This window comes from Octopus bimaculoides, chromosome 1, assembly GCF_001194135.2.
Source record: "Octopus bimaculoides isolate UCB-OBI-ISO-001 chromosome 1, ASM119413v2, whole genome shotgun sequence".
Taxonomy (NCBI): domain Eukaryota; kingdom Metazoa; phylum Mollusca; class Cephalopoda; order Octopoda; family Octopodidae; genus Octopus; species Octopus bimaculoides.
This window is the reverse complement of record NC_068981.1, coordinates 78,521,657-78,536,047: the sequence shown is the minus strand read 5'-3', so window position 1 is coordinate 78,536,047 and position 14,391 is coordinate 78,521,657. Positions and strand designations below refer to the sequence as shown.

General features: G+C 35.2%; 1 protein-coding gene across 5 annotated transcripts in view; it reads right to left on the bottom strand.

Moving 5' to 3' along the window:
• LOC106871456 (protein sidekick-1) overlaps positions 1-14,391 on the bottom strand; it is a 648,066-nt gene that overhangs the window by 86,281 nt on the left and 547,394 nt on the right. For all 5 annotated transcript variants that reach the window (XM_052967564.1, XM_052967565.1, XM_052967540.1 and 2 more), the window contains 6 exons: positions 13,015-13,249; positions 9,462-9,577; positions 4,073-4,256; positions 3,217-3,351; positions 1,609-1,770; positions 460-585 (listed from right to left, as the gene is read on the bottom strand). In XM_052967564.1, coding sequence (XP_052823524.1) covers positions 460-585; positions 1,609-1,770; positions 3,217-3,351; positions 4,073-4,256; positions 9,462-9,577; positions 13,015-13,249 — 958 coding nt within the window. The remainder of the gene's footprint in view (positions 1-459; positions 586-1,608; positions 1,771-3,216; positions 3,352-4,072; positions 4,257-9,461; positions 9,578-13,014; positions 13,250-14,391) is intronic.

The following is a 14,391-nucleotide window of genomic DNA, read 5'->3' as shown; positions in this document are numbered from 1 at the left end:
GCGTAGACACATACAATAGGAATACAAAATACAAAATGGCTGATAGTTAGCAAGGTGAGACACACATAAGAAAGAAGGAAACAAAGGACCACTGATGAGGTCACAGAAGTGTGACGAAAGAACTCTGGCCGAAATAAGATTAAGATTAATGTAATATAAAGCTGAAGCAAATTAACACCAAATATACAGTGCGTGTGTTTTTATTGGCTAAACTGGCAATATGACCATCCCCAAGTACAACAATATATATATATATATATATATATTTAGGAAAATAAAAAGAATCAGAGTGAGAGAAAATAAAAAAGAGGGAAAGAGTGAGTGAATAATGTGTGTGTGTGTGTGAGTGTTTGCGTTTGAGAGGGAGAGAAAGAGAGAGGCAGAGAAAGTAAAATGTTCACTGTAGACACAGATGCATTGCAATGTGTAAACAACATCAGTAATTCTCAGAAAAGTTACCTTGCTTTTTGGCTTGTAGAAGATAGCCAAGAATTGGATAAGCTCCTTCATAGCCTTTACGCCATGTTATATTCACTCCTCGGTCAGTCATTTCAATCTGTGGTGTAACAGGAGAAGTAGGTGATCCTGTAAAAAAAAATAATAAAGTAGGTAAGAGAAAAGATTACATCCAGCAGAATTAAGGGAGCATTATTAGGTGCAAAACAAACAGCAAAACATTAACCATTTTGTTGCCATTTATAAGTTGAAATGCATTGCCTTTGTTTCAATTAATTTTGAAATTAATGAAGAATTGAGCAAAATATTCCTCTTGTCATTAAGCTTTGATTTAGATCCCTTTAACACAAGAATTTTTATCATCAAAGCAAAAGAAGTCTCAGGCATGTTGGTATCAAAAGAGTTAAATCTCAGTTGTGGTCATTCACCATAGAAAAAGACAGGATAATTGTAGAGTTCATGAGAAGCTTGCAATCTTTAGCTCAAGTGTTTCTTGCGTGCATTTTCCTGCTGAAGTCATCAGGACAACTCTGGGAACTGAACTCACTACCTCATGATTGTGAGCCTGACACCTTCACTATATATATAGGGAGAATTCACAAAAAACAACAGACGAAGACAGGTGGTGTAGAAAACAAACAGATGTATTAGTATAACACTCATGAATTGAGAAAGTCTTTAATGTTTCCAGCCTACGCTCTTCCACAGAAAGGAACATAGAAAGAAACAAGTAGAGAAAAAAAGGAGAGAAAAAATGTGTGTAGTGGTCAGTGATCTATCATGGCGATATATATATATATATATATATATATATATATATATATATATATATGCACACATACATATATATGTATATATATATATAAACATCAACATGTATAAATAAATATACAGAGCTGACAAATTAAGTGACCACCTTGGGCATTAAAACCTGGAAGTGCAATATGAATTTACGTACCATTCCTTTTTCGAAATGGTAGGTTATGATTTGAGGAAAATATGGTTGCTACTTCTAGTAGATATGATGACCATGCAGAGGCTCTCTTGTTTAGTCAGATATGAGGGTGTGAGTATCAAAGTGTACATGCAGGGAAATAGAGTTTAATAACCTTCCAGCCTTGGTGTAAGCAGAAAAAAAAAGAGCAAAATTACCAATCTGAGGCCCAGTCGTAACTTTTCCAACTTGTTTCGTTCCCAATTTAATGGTTTCGGCTTGTACAGTGAATTCATATGTTTTATTTGCCTCAAGCTCCTTAGCATGGTAATATAATCTATCACCAGGAATGGTCAGCTGCACCATTTTCTTACCACCTGCTGCAAAATAAACATACAAAATAGAGAAGAATATATGGTTATGGTACTATAGAATGTTCCAAAAGCTTGCCGAAAAATGAGTAGAATAAACTAATTGTCACTGAAGATCAAAACAGATTATTGGTTCATTATTTACATTTGATGGATATTTGTCCTCATCTTGTCTGTTGCTAACACAACGGTTTGGCTGATATTCCCTCCAACCTTCATCAGGTGTCTTGGGGAAATTTTGAACCTGGGTTCTCATTCCTAAGGTATTTTTCGATGTTGTTGTTATTATTATTATTATTATTATTATTATTATTATTATTCAGGTCACTGAATAATAATAATAATAATAATAATAATAATAGGCGGAATTAGTAGTGTAATTATCATGAGAATTTGTTACAAACTGAATTTAAATCCTACCAAAATCAGCCTTGTATTTCCTTCTGGGGTTGATAAAGTATCATTCAAATATTAGAGCTGATTTAATCTCCACAAATTGTGCTCTTGGGTCTATATTAGAAACAATAATTATACCTGTAATGTTATTGTTATTATATACCTTGAGTATGTACTGCACTTTGGTCTTGAGCTTTTCTGATGTGTTAAGAATATTCTGTCTAATACATGTGCTATGCCTAGTGGCACTAATTTTGGAGTACATAAATCTTAATGATTTGAGAAACATTTATTAACTATTTCTAGGTGGTCTCATGACCACATAGAAGCTCCCTAGTATGATTCAATTAACACTCTCTTCTTTCAAGTTTGTAGCCTTGTATCATCATCATCCTTTAATGTCTGTTTTCCCTGCTGGTATGACTTGGATGGTTTCGCCAGAGCTGCCAAGCAGGCGAGCTGCACCAGGTTCCATTCTGATTTGGCCTGGTTTCTGTGGCTGGATGCCCTTCTTAATGTCAGCCATTTTACAGGGTGTGCTGGGTGCTTTTAACATGGCACCAGCATGTCTGCTCATATTTGGCACTGGCATCAATGTTTTTTATGAGACACCAGCATAGCTTTGTGTTTTGCTTTGTCCCTCTACCATTCCAAGCTCAAATCTTACTGAAGCTGACTTTGCAAATCAGGGTTTTATAGAAATATGTATCAGTCACAACTTTTGTCTTACGATTGATTCAAATGAATTTGTTTCCCATCTCTCTCTCTCAAAACTAAAAAGTAAAAATTTCACAAATTAAGAAGCCAAGGATATTATTATTTTTAGAGTGTTGTTGTTGCTTAAAATACTGATATTTATATTTTTAATTATCTGGCACTTAAGCATTAAAATGAATTACATGTTACAGGATTTTCCTGAGATTCAGAAAAATACACATATATGCATACATATACACACACACGCGCATGCACACAATAAACTCATTATCTCAAAGTACAGTGCAAGGCTTGCAAAATAGTGCAGGTAAAGAAGATAGGAAAAAACTTCAAGACTGTTACCATCAGTATATTTCTGGGAAAATATGACGTGGTAGTATCTTATTAATCCATTTGGTTCACTTGGTTCCGACCAGCTGACATTGAGTGAGTGTAGCATGATGTTATAAAACTTCAATTTGCCAGGAGCTCCAGGTGCTATAAATTCATACATATAAAGAGATTAAATTTTAGTTTGGCAAAATATCAAAGAAGGATTATAATTATATTTAGAGATGGGCTTGTTTGGCTAGTGATTTGAGCTGAAACTGAATTGAAATGAAAATCAATTACGTCATGAAAGAGATATGATAAGTATTTGAAATATGTATGAAGTGCAAAGGAATAGCATTAATCATCAAGTTGTAGATACATGTCAAAACTTTTTTGACATCTAGTAAATAGTACACAATGAATGTAATGGTTACCATTATCTTCTATGCCTACTTAGTTCTGCCATCATTTTCCTTAGAAGTAATGTGAGAACCAACACATAATTGACTACCTTATATTGCATTGACAAGGGCATGAGCATTGGCTATCTGATTGCCTGGAGACAAGAGTACAGCTGTGGGCATGTGTTTCTGCCTCAATAGCTGTCATCAGCTTGTTTTCCCTTGTTGCCAAACATTCAGATTATATTTTTCTTAAATATGTCAATTCAGAAATTTTTTACTTCTTGAGTTTATCACTTCTTTCTCATTCACAGTTACTTGCAAATTTTCTGAGACTTTTGTCCATTTTTCTCTCAAAAGGAAGATAATTTCCCCAAATTAAGAATTTATCTTGAATAGTGTTTAATATATCTTTATTCAACTTGTTGTCCACATTAAAAATTGACATTTAGAGATGAAATAGCAATGCTAAGGCAGAATCTTACCTCCTTCTTTAGTGCGTACAATAACAGGTTTTGTTAAGGGACCCGGACCTGCAGTAGTGAAGGCACACACAGATATAGAATATTCTGTATACATTTTCAATTTTACAAGGGAAACTTGCAGCTTTAATGATGTTAGTTCTGTTCGGTCGACACTTTTGTTCTTGAAAATACGGTGGTAGATAACCTAGAGAAAAGGAAAAAGTAATAGTAACCCAATTCATTTAAAATTTGACCTTGGAAGTGTGTTGAAAGAGTGATAGAAAATATACATGAAGAATGAACAAGTAGTGGAAGACAACAAAAAGAAAGAAGGAACGAGTATAAAGGTGAAATTGGATACTTAAGAAAGAACAGCTGATATGTGTGTTAACATGCTTATTCATTTAACCAAAAATATATGAAGGAATATGAATATTTTTGTAAACGTGTGTGTGTGTATTCATAAATTAAATGGTAGTTTCATAATTCAAGGGAAATCTACTCAATCTATGATTGAGTTAAGAACTTTATTTTCTCTTTTAGTCTGGTGCAAAATGTGTATAGCAGTATTTTCCTTTGAATCTATTATAATGTGATTTGTGTATGTCACCTTAGTGTCATGCACTAATAACAGTGTGAAATGCAATACCACAGAACAGAGTAAGGCACCAACTGTCTCCACTCGAGGCATTCCCAAATACCCTACCAACAACTGTAACCAATCCAAAACAACTTTCAACAAACTATAACAACTTCTCAACAATTTCCTGTGACTCCATGAACTCACAAATGACACCTTTTGACTTACTGTGATTTCTCACCTCTTGCTCTCAGTCAAACACACTGCTAATTATACAAGTTCAGCTAGTCCATTCTCACAGGGTGTGTCATAACATCTACTCTTTTGAGATTTGACTTCTGTAGGAAGTGCAGCTTGTTTATTTAATTTTATTCGTTTTCATCATCACCTTTCCCTTTTTTGAGATCTCAATTTCCTCAGAGATCTTAATACTTCTTTTGCTTAGGGACTACTTCTAGTTGTTCTGTTTGTTTAAGTTTTCTATTGCTATCTGCCAAGGTTCAACCTCTTTTGGTGTTGGAATATCGAACAGGTCAACAAACTTCCATTGGTATTTCTTCTCTTTCTTCGATATTTCTAGTCAACTGGTTCAAATGTCGTTTGTGCTCTCCTAATTGGTCTTTTATTATATACATCTTACTGCCTTTTCTTTTTGTCACTATACCATCCTCTCAACCTTGTCTTCCATTCTTATATATTTTGAAATGAACTTTTATTTCCCACATTAAAACACTTTGTTGTGTTTCTTGGGTTTTCCCTATAAGTTGTTTTTGTAGGTAACAGTTTATCAAAAATTGATTTTATCTTCCAGGTAAACATTAGCACTATAGGCAACTTGCCTAAACAGGTGTAAACTCTTAAACGCTTACCCTGTAAACTCTTAAGAATTGAGTTAATGCTGCAACATTGCCTAATTCATTTCCTGATTTTTTTTTAGTGCTTGCTTAAATGTATCTATGAACCTTTCTGCTTCCCCATTTGATCTTGAGTGGTATGGTAGAGTAGAGATGTTGTTGACTACACACCTCTCACAGAAATTTTAAAATTTGTACCTCAAAAACTGTGTTCCGTTATCTTATACTATGGTGTCCAGGACACTGTATTACACAAAAAGTTTATGAAGGAACCTTATTGTTACCTTTGAGGTTGGTTGACAGTATTTACATATCTCCGGCCACTTGGTATAGCTGTCTATAATGATCAGATAATATGCACTGTTTACTGGTCCAGCAAAATCTATATGTAGCCTGGACCACAGACTATCTGTCTTGGGCCACGACTGGAATTTCACTGGTAGTGACTTTGCTATGAGAGCACAACTTCTGCAGGATTTCACCAATTGTTCAATATCACGGTCCATAGTAGGCCAATACACACAACTCCTTATTAATGATTTCATTCTTGAAATCCCTGGGTGTCCCATATGAAATTCACTTAATACATGCTTTTGTAGTGTGGCTGGCACTACAGCTCTTTGAGCATACATCACACAGAGAAAAATGGTTCACATTTGTGTTATATTTTTATTTTCTTTTACCGTCAACGTTTCTTTCATCTTTGCAAGGAATATGTCATTCTCTGACTTTAATTTTATATCTTGAACAGTTACTGGCAGCTCCCAAATGATGTTACACAAAATGTTTTTTATTTCATTTTCCACTCACAAAGCAGCAATCAAGATATATTCGAATAGTTCTGTATTTTTTGGAATTAGCCTTGATAAACAATCCGCATAGTCTAACCTCTTGGATGGTATATACTCCATCTTAAAGTTGTAAGTCAACAATATCATACCCCAGCATTGTAACTTATTTGCAGTATGGGTAGGAATTCCTACCCAAAGATTGATGATAATGGTCAGTGATCAGTTTGTAGCTGTACACTTCTACCGTGCAAAAATCTGTGAAATTTCTTCACAGCAAAAATGATCGCTAGAGCTTCTTTCTCTATCTGACAATAGTTCTTTCTGTTGCTATCAGGGAATGTTAGGCATGAACCATTGCCTTCATATTACCATCTTTATATTTGTGTAGCATTACTGTTCCTATGCTGTATTCAGAAGTGTCAGAAGCTACAATAATCTCTGCTGCAGGATCGAAATGAGCCAATGACAATTCCAATATTAATATTTTTTTAATATTGCCAAATGCCTTTTGACAATTATTTGATCAATTCCACTTCACATCCCTTTTTAGCAGATTATTTAATGGAGCTCTCAATTCTTGTATATTTGGTATATAATTTTAGTAATAATTAGCTAGACCTAGAAAAGCTTGTAAGGTCATTATATTAGTCAGAGGAAGCATATTTTTAATTGCATCTGCCCATGATGGGTCCGGTTGTTGTCCATTCCTATCAATAATTTGTCCTAAATGCTTCATTTTAGGTAAGAAAAATTCCCATTTTTTCTCAGTCTTAATACACAAACCTAAGTTATCTGACAACACTTCAGGAAAAGCATTTTTTAATTTTTTCTTCATTTATGTTTTTACAGAACAGATTTATGGGGAGGTCCCATAAATCAAACAACTCCATACAGACTTCTTTTACTAAGTTCAAACATTCCCAGCAAGTGTTAAACAGGGAACTCTTATTGCTGAACATTTTGGATAGCAATTCAGCTGTTTCCTTGAAACAAACCTCATTTATTTTTTTAGGCAAGACAAAATTGCAGTATTTTTCATGTTCTGAAGGAGCTAGTTTCCATAACAGTAGTTTCACTTTTTCCTCATCTGTCCAACACCTGCCTTCTTTCTTGAAGATTTCTTCATATCTTCTGAAGTACACCAAAAAAGTTATGCCCTCTTCTAGGTTATAACATTTGCTATACTGTCTGGCAAAAACGAACTTGCAATGTTTCCCAACCTCCATATTAATCCCAGCAACTGCTGTTCGACTCTTGGGTACTGTTGTTTGACTCTTGGGTATTGTTGTTTAACTCTTGAGCACTGTTATTCGACTCTTGAGTACTATTGCTTGACTCTTTCTGCTGTTGCTTTTGCAACTGTAATATGCCAGCTAATAGGTCTTCCATAATTAGTAATTTTTTTGTATCATAAAAGATTGTTAATAACCAATGTAAGCTTCGAATTACTCATTGCCAATTGTTGTAAAGTGATTTCCTCATTGCCACTTTTGTAATGGGCCACTGTATGCCACTTTTATAACGTGATTTCTGTATATGTCACCTTAGTGTCATGCACTAATAACAATGTAATATACAATACCATGGGATGAAGTAAGGCACCAACTGTCTCTACTTGATGTATTCTCAAATACTCTACCAACAACTGTAACCAATCCAAAACAACTCTCAACGAACTATAACAACTTCTCAACAATTTCTTGTGACTCCATGAACTCAAAAATGACACCTTTCAACTTCCTGCGATTTCTCATCTCTCGCTCTCAGTCAAACACACTACTTATATGAGTTTGGCTAGTCCATTCTCACAGGAGGTATCATGGTTCTCACCATAACAGGATCTCATTAGCACAGCCAAGAGGAAGACTTTTGGGGCGCAAGTAATCTGAAATCCTAAGTACCTTTGTTTTAAGTCAATTCCACTGAAATGGAGGCCATATATGTCAAAAGCCGCATGTTGGATATGATCTAAGTTATTTGGTTGCTTTAAAATATTATGGTACAGGTCACAAATTTACATATATACATTAAACCATATCTTATTACAAATTCAGCTTGTTAGCAAGTGCTGGTCTTTCTTGACATTATCAAAATTAAGCTTGTAATTTAATATGCAGATATACATATAAATATGTGTACTATAAACAAAAAAAAAAACTATGGTTATTCATATCGATACTGAGCTAATGATGATGATGTATGTGTATGATTACATCATCATCATCATCATTTAATATCTGCTCTTCCATGTTGGCATGAGTCTTACAAGTTGACAGAGTCTGAGGCAGTTCTTATTTAGAGTTACTGCCCTACTAAATGGAGCAGTGGTGAAACATGCTTGACCTATAAGTTCTATTTTGTGGCATGATTTAGATGATTGGATGTGCTTTCTAATTCTTAACACCAACCACTTTATAGAGTGTACTGCGTGTATTTTATTGTGGAACCAGCAACAATAGAGAAGTTGCTTAATCACTTGAAAGCTTAAAGCGTCGTCCCTACTCTTTGTTGTTTTCTTTCATGCAAAGAAACATGACCTAGAGGGTGATAGAAGAGAGAATATGATCAAAGCACACATGCACGAGAGAGAGAGAGAGGGGGGGGGTACATGTTAGTTGTTGGTAAGGAGGTTGAATAGAATGAAACAGCATAAGTAGTGCGATGAAGAGAGACTGAAGAAGGAAGAGAGAATGATGGTTGTCAAATTGCCATTGACAAAGGAGAGAATTATATGAGAGAGAAAGTGATAAAGACAAATAATGGAGAGAGAGATAGAGAGAGATAGAGAGAGAGAGAGAGAGAGAGAGAAGAGAGAGAGTGAATGTTAATAAGTGATAAGAAAGGAAATAATGGTAGTGAAAAGGTGAGAGAGAGAATTATAGTTAGCAAGGGTGAGATCTACATCCTCATTTTGGTTTGTATATAAATATACTAAACCCCGCCACACACACACACAGAGACCAATGTATACACACAAGCACACACAATACATACCATTCACCCCATTTTTTTTACACACACAAAATTAACTATAAGGGAGAGAGAGAGAGAGAAAGAGAGAGAGACGGAGGTTGATTACATTTTAAAGAATGTGCATATTTTCCATGCAGAATAGTTTAACAGTATATGTAAATCAGGTGTTGCAATAGGAGCAGTACAATATAGTTTGGGTCACTAGAACTTACTTTATAGCCAGATATTTCGCCGTTTTGAGTACGTTTCAAGGGTGGTAACCAGGAGACTCTGATTTCTGAACCACTTACAGCTACAGCTGTAACATTCAATGGCGCAGCTGCTGGCGCTGAAGTCATTTATAAAGAAAAATAAGAAAAAAACATTTAATTCATTGACAAAAATAAATAAATAAATAAATTTCTTCCATTGGTACATAGCCAGAAATTACTAGGGGAATGTATAGTTAATTAACTCAAACGTTATACTTAATTAACTGAAACCTAATTAACTCCCACTTAATAAATGTCAAGAATTTTATTTTATTCACCTAAAAGGGATGAAATATGATGTGAACTTTGTCAGGACATATAAAAAACTAGAACATAAATGAAGCACTTTAAAGTACCTAACAATAGGTTCTGGTGAAACTAGTGTCTGCAATTGGCAGTTAGTGAGTATAAACAGTCCAAAAGTGAAATACATTAGTTTGTTGCTTTTGGGCAGTCTCCCTTTGCTGGAGAAATATGTTAGATTTTACTTCTTCATCCTGACATATCTTTGTAATTCCATTTTTGGATTTTAAGTTAGTTGGTCTTGCTCTCTTACATTTCTGACTGATAATGAAGAAGAAGAAGAAGAAGAAGAAGAAGAAGAAGAAGGAGGAAGAGGAGGAGGAGAAGGAGAAGAAGAAGAAGGAGAAGAAGAAGAAGGAGAAGAAGAATAAGAAGAAAGAGAAGAAGAAGAAGACGAAGAAGAAGGGGGAGGAGAAGGAGAAGAAGGAGAAGACAAAGAAGGAAGGAGGAGGAGTTGGAGAAGGAGAAGAAGAAGAAGACAAAGAAGGAGAAGAAGAAGACGAAGAAGAAGATGAAGAAGAAGGAGGAAGAGGGGGAGAAGGAGAAGGAGAAGGATAATAATAATAATAATAATAATAATAATAATAATAAGAAGAAGAAGAAGAAGACGAAGAAGAAGGAGGAGGAGAAGGAGAAGACGAAGAAGGAAGAGGAGGAGGAGAAGAAGGAGAAGGAGAAGAAGAAGACAAAGAAGAAGATGAAGAAGCAGCAGCAGCAACAGCAAGAGCAGTAGCAAATTTAGTGGGGAAGATTTAGTCAATCACATTCACTCCGGTACTTGATTGGTGCTTTATTTTATGGCACTTAAAAGATTGAAAGACAAGGTTGACATCAGTGTCATTTGAACTCAGAATGTGCAAAACCAGAATAAAATATCACATTGTTTGCATAAAATTCCATGCTTAATCCTGCTTCATACCTCAGTATATTCATTCTCCAAAGAATTTTATTAACATGATCTACGATATCTGTTGCTCCGATGAAGTTTCTTGATAAGTGCTATAAACAGTGATTTTGAATGAGCTGTCTGGATTTATATCCACAATCATAAACAACAATTTCATCAACGAGGTTAAGAGCACGGGCTACTAACCTCAAGATTCTGAGTTTGATTCCAGGCAGTGACCTGAATAATAATAATCTTATCAATGTTTTGAACTTCAAAATTCTTGTGAATTTCACTAATGTATTCTAACTATTGTTTTAGAATTTTCTTTTCTGTGGCTACTGTAATACCAATTTATTTCACCATAGTTTATAGCCAGTTAAAAAATTAGGGTCTATGTAGCCTACTTAAGCAACTGCCAAATCTATTTTCAAAGGAACTCCATCTATGTGTAAAATACCTGCATACTTCCAGGTACTTCCTTTCCTCTTGTAATGTATAAGATGGTTAAAACTTTGAATCTGACTGAATTATCAGACTGTAGCCAAAATTCTGGATATATGAAATGAAACAGTAGTTTAACTGAAAAAATATTTTCTGCATAACACATTACATGAGATTTTGGGGAGACAGTGCTCATAATTCTCAGATGACTCTTTGACTAAGAAGAGATAATGAGGACACTGGGAAATTGATGGAATGATATCTAAAATAGTATAACTAATGGATAAGCTGTTTGCAATACCTATTTCAAATCATGTCAAGATACTGTTGTCATTCAAAAGTTGCTGAGATGCTTTACATCAGTAACACACATAAGTATATCATCCTCACCATCATTATTTAATGTCCATCTTCCATGCTAGCATAGGTTGGATGGTTTGACAGGAGATATATGAAGAGGATATAGGTGATTAAGTGGACCTCAGTACTTGATTATGACTTGAATTACTGACTCCAAAATAATGAAGGACAAAGATGACTTTGCTGAGAAATGAAATCAGATTATAAATTAATGTAAGGTAGCTCTACTGGGTCTACAGATCCACCATACTTGCAATTCTAACAACAGAAACTACAAGTGTACAAACATGGTTAAGCAAAATAGCTTTTACATAATCACTAACAACCATGTCTTCTTCAAGCATTTCATGATAGTTTCCACAATTGAAATCACTGAGTGAAGACAGGGTAGCAATAACACTTGTTGAATGCTTTGAAAATTGGTTACCTTCAAACTTTAAATTTGTTCGACTAGTACAAACTTTGGTGGTGGCCTTAATCCATCTCTCAGTTGAACACCACCACCCTATAATCTGGGTACCTGTAGCAGGGTTCAATCCTTTGCAAGGATTTGGGTCAGGCCTTCATCATGATCATCATTTAACATCCGTTTTCCATGCTGGCATGGGTTGGATAGTTTGATAGCAGCTGGCCATTTGAAGAGCTGCCCAGGCTCCATGTCTGTGTTGGCATGGTTTCTACAGATGGATGCCCTTCCTAACACCCATCACTGTCACAGGTGCTTTTACATGGCACTGGGACCCATGCATCTGCAAGCTTAGGAATGCTCAGCTGGGGAGGGAAGCAGGAGACGTGCCTCTAATTCGGTGTTTCTCAACTTTTTTACCCTTGTGTAACCCTCAAAATAAATTACATGTCTCAAGGAGCTGATGCACAAAAAAAATTATACACCATATCTTTCTCATATTTTTTCATCATAGTTCATGTGGTAAATATCATATATAAATATATAAATATCATATATTTTTATTTTTTTCATTCTCTCTCTGTTTATTATCTCTTATTCCTTTCTGTTGAAGAGCTTAGGCTTGAAATGTAAAAGACTTTTTCATTTTCCTGAGTGTCAAACTAATACACTTGCTTGTTGTTTATACACCTGTCATCGTCTTTTGTTTTTCTATAAATTTCAACTATATATATATATGTATATATATATATATATATATATATATATATATATATATAACAATATTACAATATAACAATATTACAATAGCCAACATTACAATAACCAACAATATGTTGTGCATATATAGTAATATTACGATCATGAAATTAGCATTAGCTCATCTCACTCTTTCTCATGGAACCCATAAGAACCTTTTGCAGAACCCTAAGGTTCTAGGAAACCCCAGTTGAGAAACACTGCTCCAGTCTGAGAATAACTTTTTCCCTTCCTCCCACCAGTCATGAGCACTGCCTTCCCACCAGACTAAAAAATAAAATTTTTTAAAAAATGCTAGAGGAGACAGCAACAACAAAAAGATAAAAGTCGGTAATATTCTCTTGAACAATACTTACGTGCATAACCTACAAAATACATAACAGGTTTACTAGTTGGTCCATTTCCTTTCTTATTGTAGGCCAAAATACGAAATTCATATGTCACAAACTTGTCTAAGTCAGTGAGCTCTTTCCATATTGTGCTTGAATTAGGATCAAATGGTACTTTGACTTTGAATTCTGCATTGTTTTCTTTACAATATTCAACAATGTATCCCTTCAGAATGCCATTCCAGGAACTTTTAGTAGGTGGCTGTAAAAGATTATATTCAAAATGGTTATACTGCATTTCAGTGTCCTGTGGGATAAAGGTGAAATATTCTTCAAGTGGATATGATACTGGAGAACAAATCATGCTTTGCATATTCAAATCTATAACACTGTCCTGTTGACTCAGAGCAGGACATTTTATTTTATACTCAGTGAATTAATTCATGTAGCATTTGTTACTATGACTGAGAACAAGGGAAAGTTATTTGCAATAGAACTAGCATCCTATCCAGGAGAAGATTTGCCTCTCATCCATTTCATGCTATGAAAACAAGAATCATGTACAAGACCAATGGGATTCTGAGGTTCATGAAATGATCAACTTCATAGTAAAACAAAACCTTGTCCATTATTTGGACAGGTGATCTCGTATGGTATGGAGAAGGAAAACAAAACAGAATAAGATTATTTCAATTGATGTACTTTGACTAACGTATGAAATACTGAAAATATTCACACAACAAGACTGAAGTCGTGGTTGATGTTTAACCCATAGTCACAACTGACTAAGCCAACCTATTAAAAAGCGCATTTCAGTCATGACCATCCCATCTTTTTAGGGTATATTATCTGGTGTGGTCTAAACTAATTTAAGTTGGAATGGTGTAATTTTAAAGGAGGTTTGTGGTTTCTGTTTCAAGAAGGTTGACTTGCTCACAGAGAAGCTACCTTCTAAGCAAATTTTAAGTGATGTGGTGTGATAACAGGAAATATATATATATATCATCATCATCATCATCGTCGTTTAATGTCCGCTTTCCATGCTAGCATGGGTTGGACGATTTGACTGAGGACTGGTGAAACAAGATGGCTATACCAGGCTCCAATCTGATTTGGCAGAGTTTCTACGGCTGGATGCCCTTCCTAACGCCAACCACTCAGAGAGTGTAGTGGGTGCTTTTACGTGTCACCCACACGAAGGCCAGTCAGGCTGTACTGGCAACACCACTAAGATGGTATATTTTATGTGCCACCTGCACAAGAGCCAGTCCAGGGGCACTGGCAACGATCTCGCTCGAAAGTCCTTAGACATGCTGGGCACAGGTGCCATCATGATTTCGATTTCGCTTGCCCCAATAAGTCTTCGCAAGCTGAGTTTTGTGTCCCAATGAAGGAGACGACGTT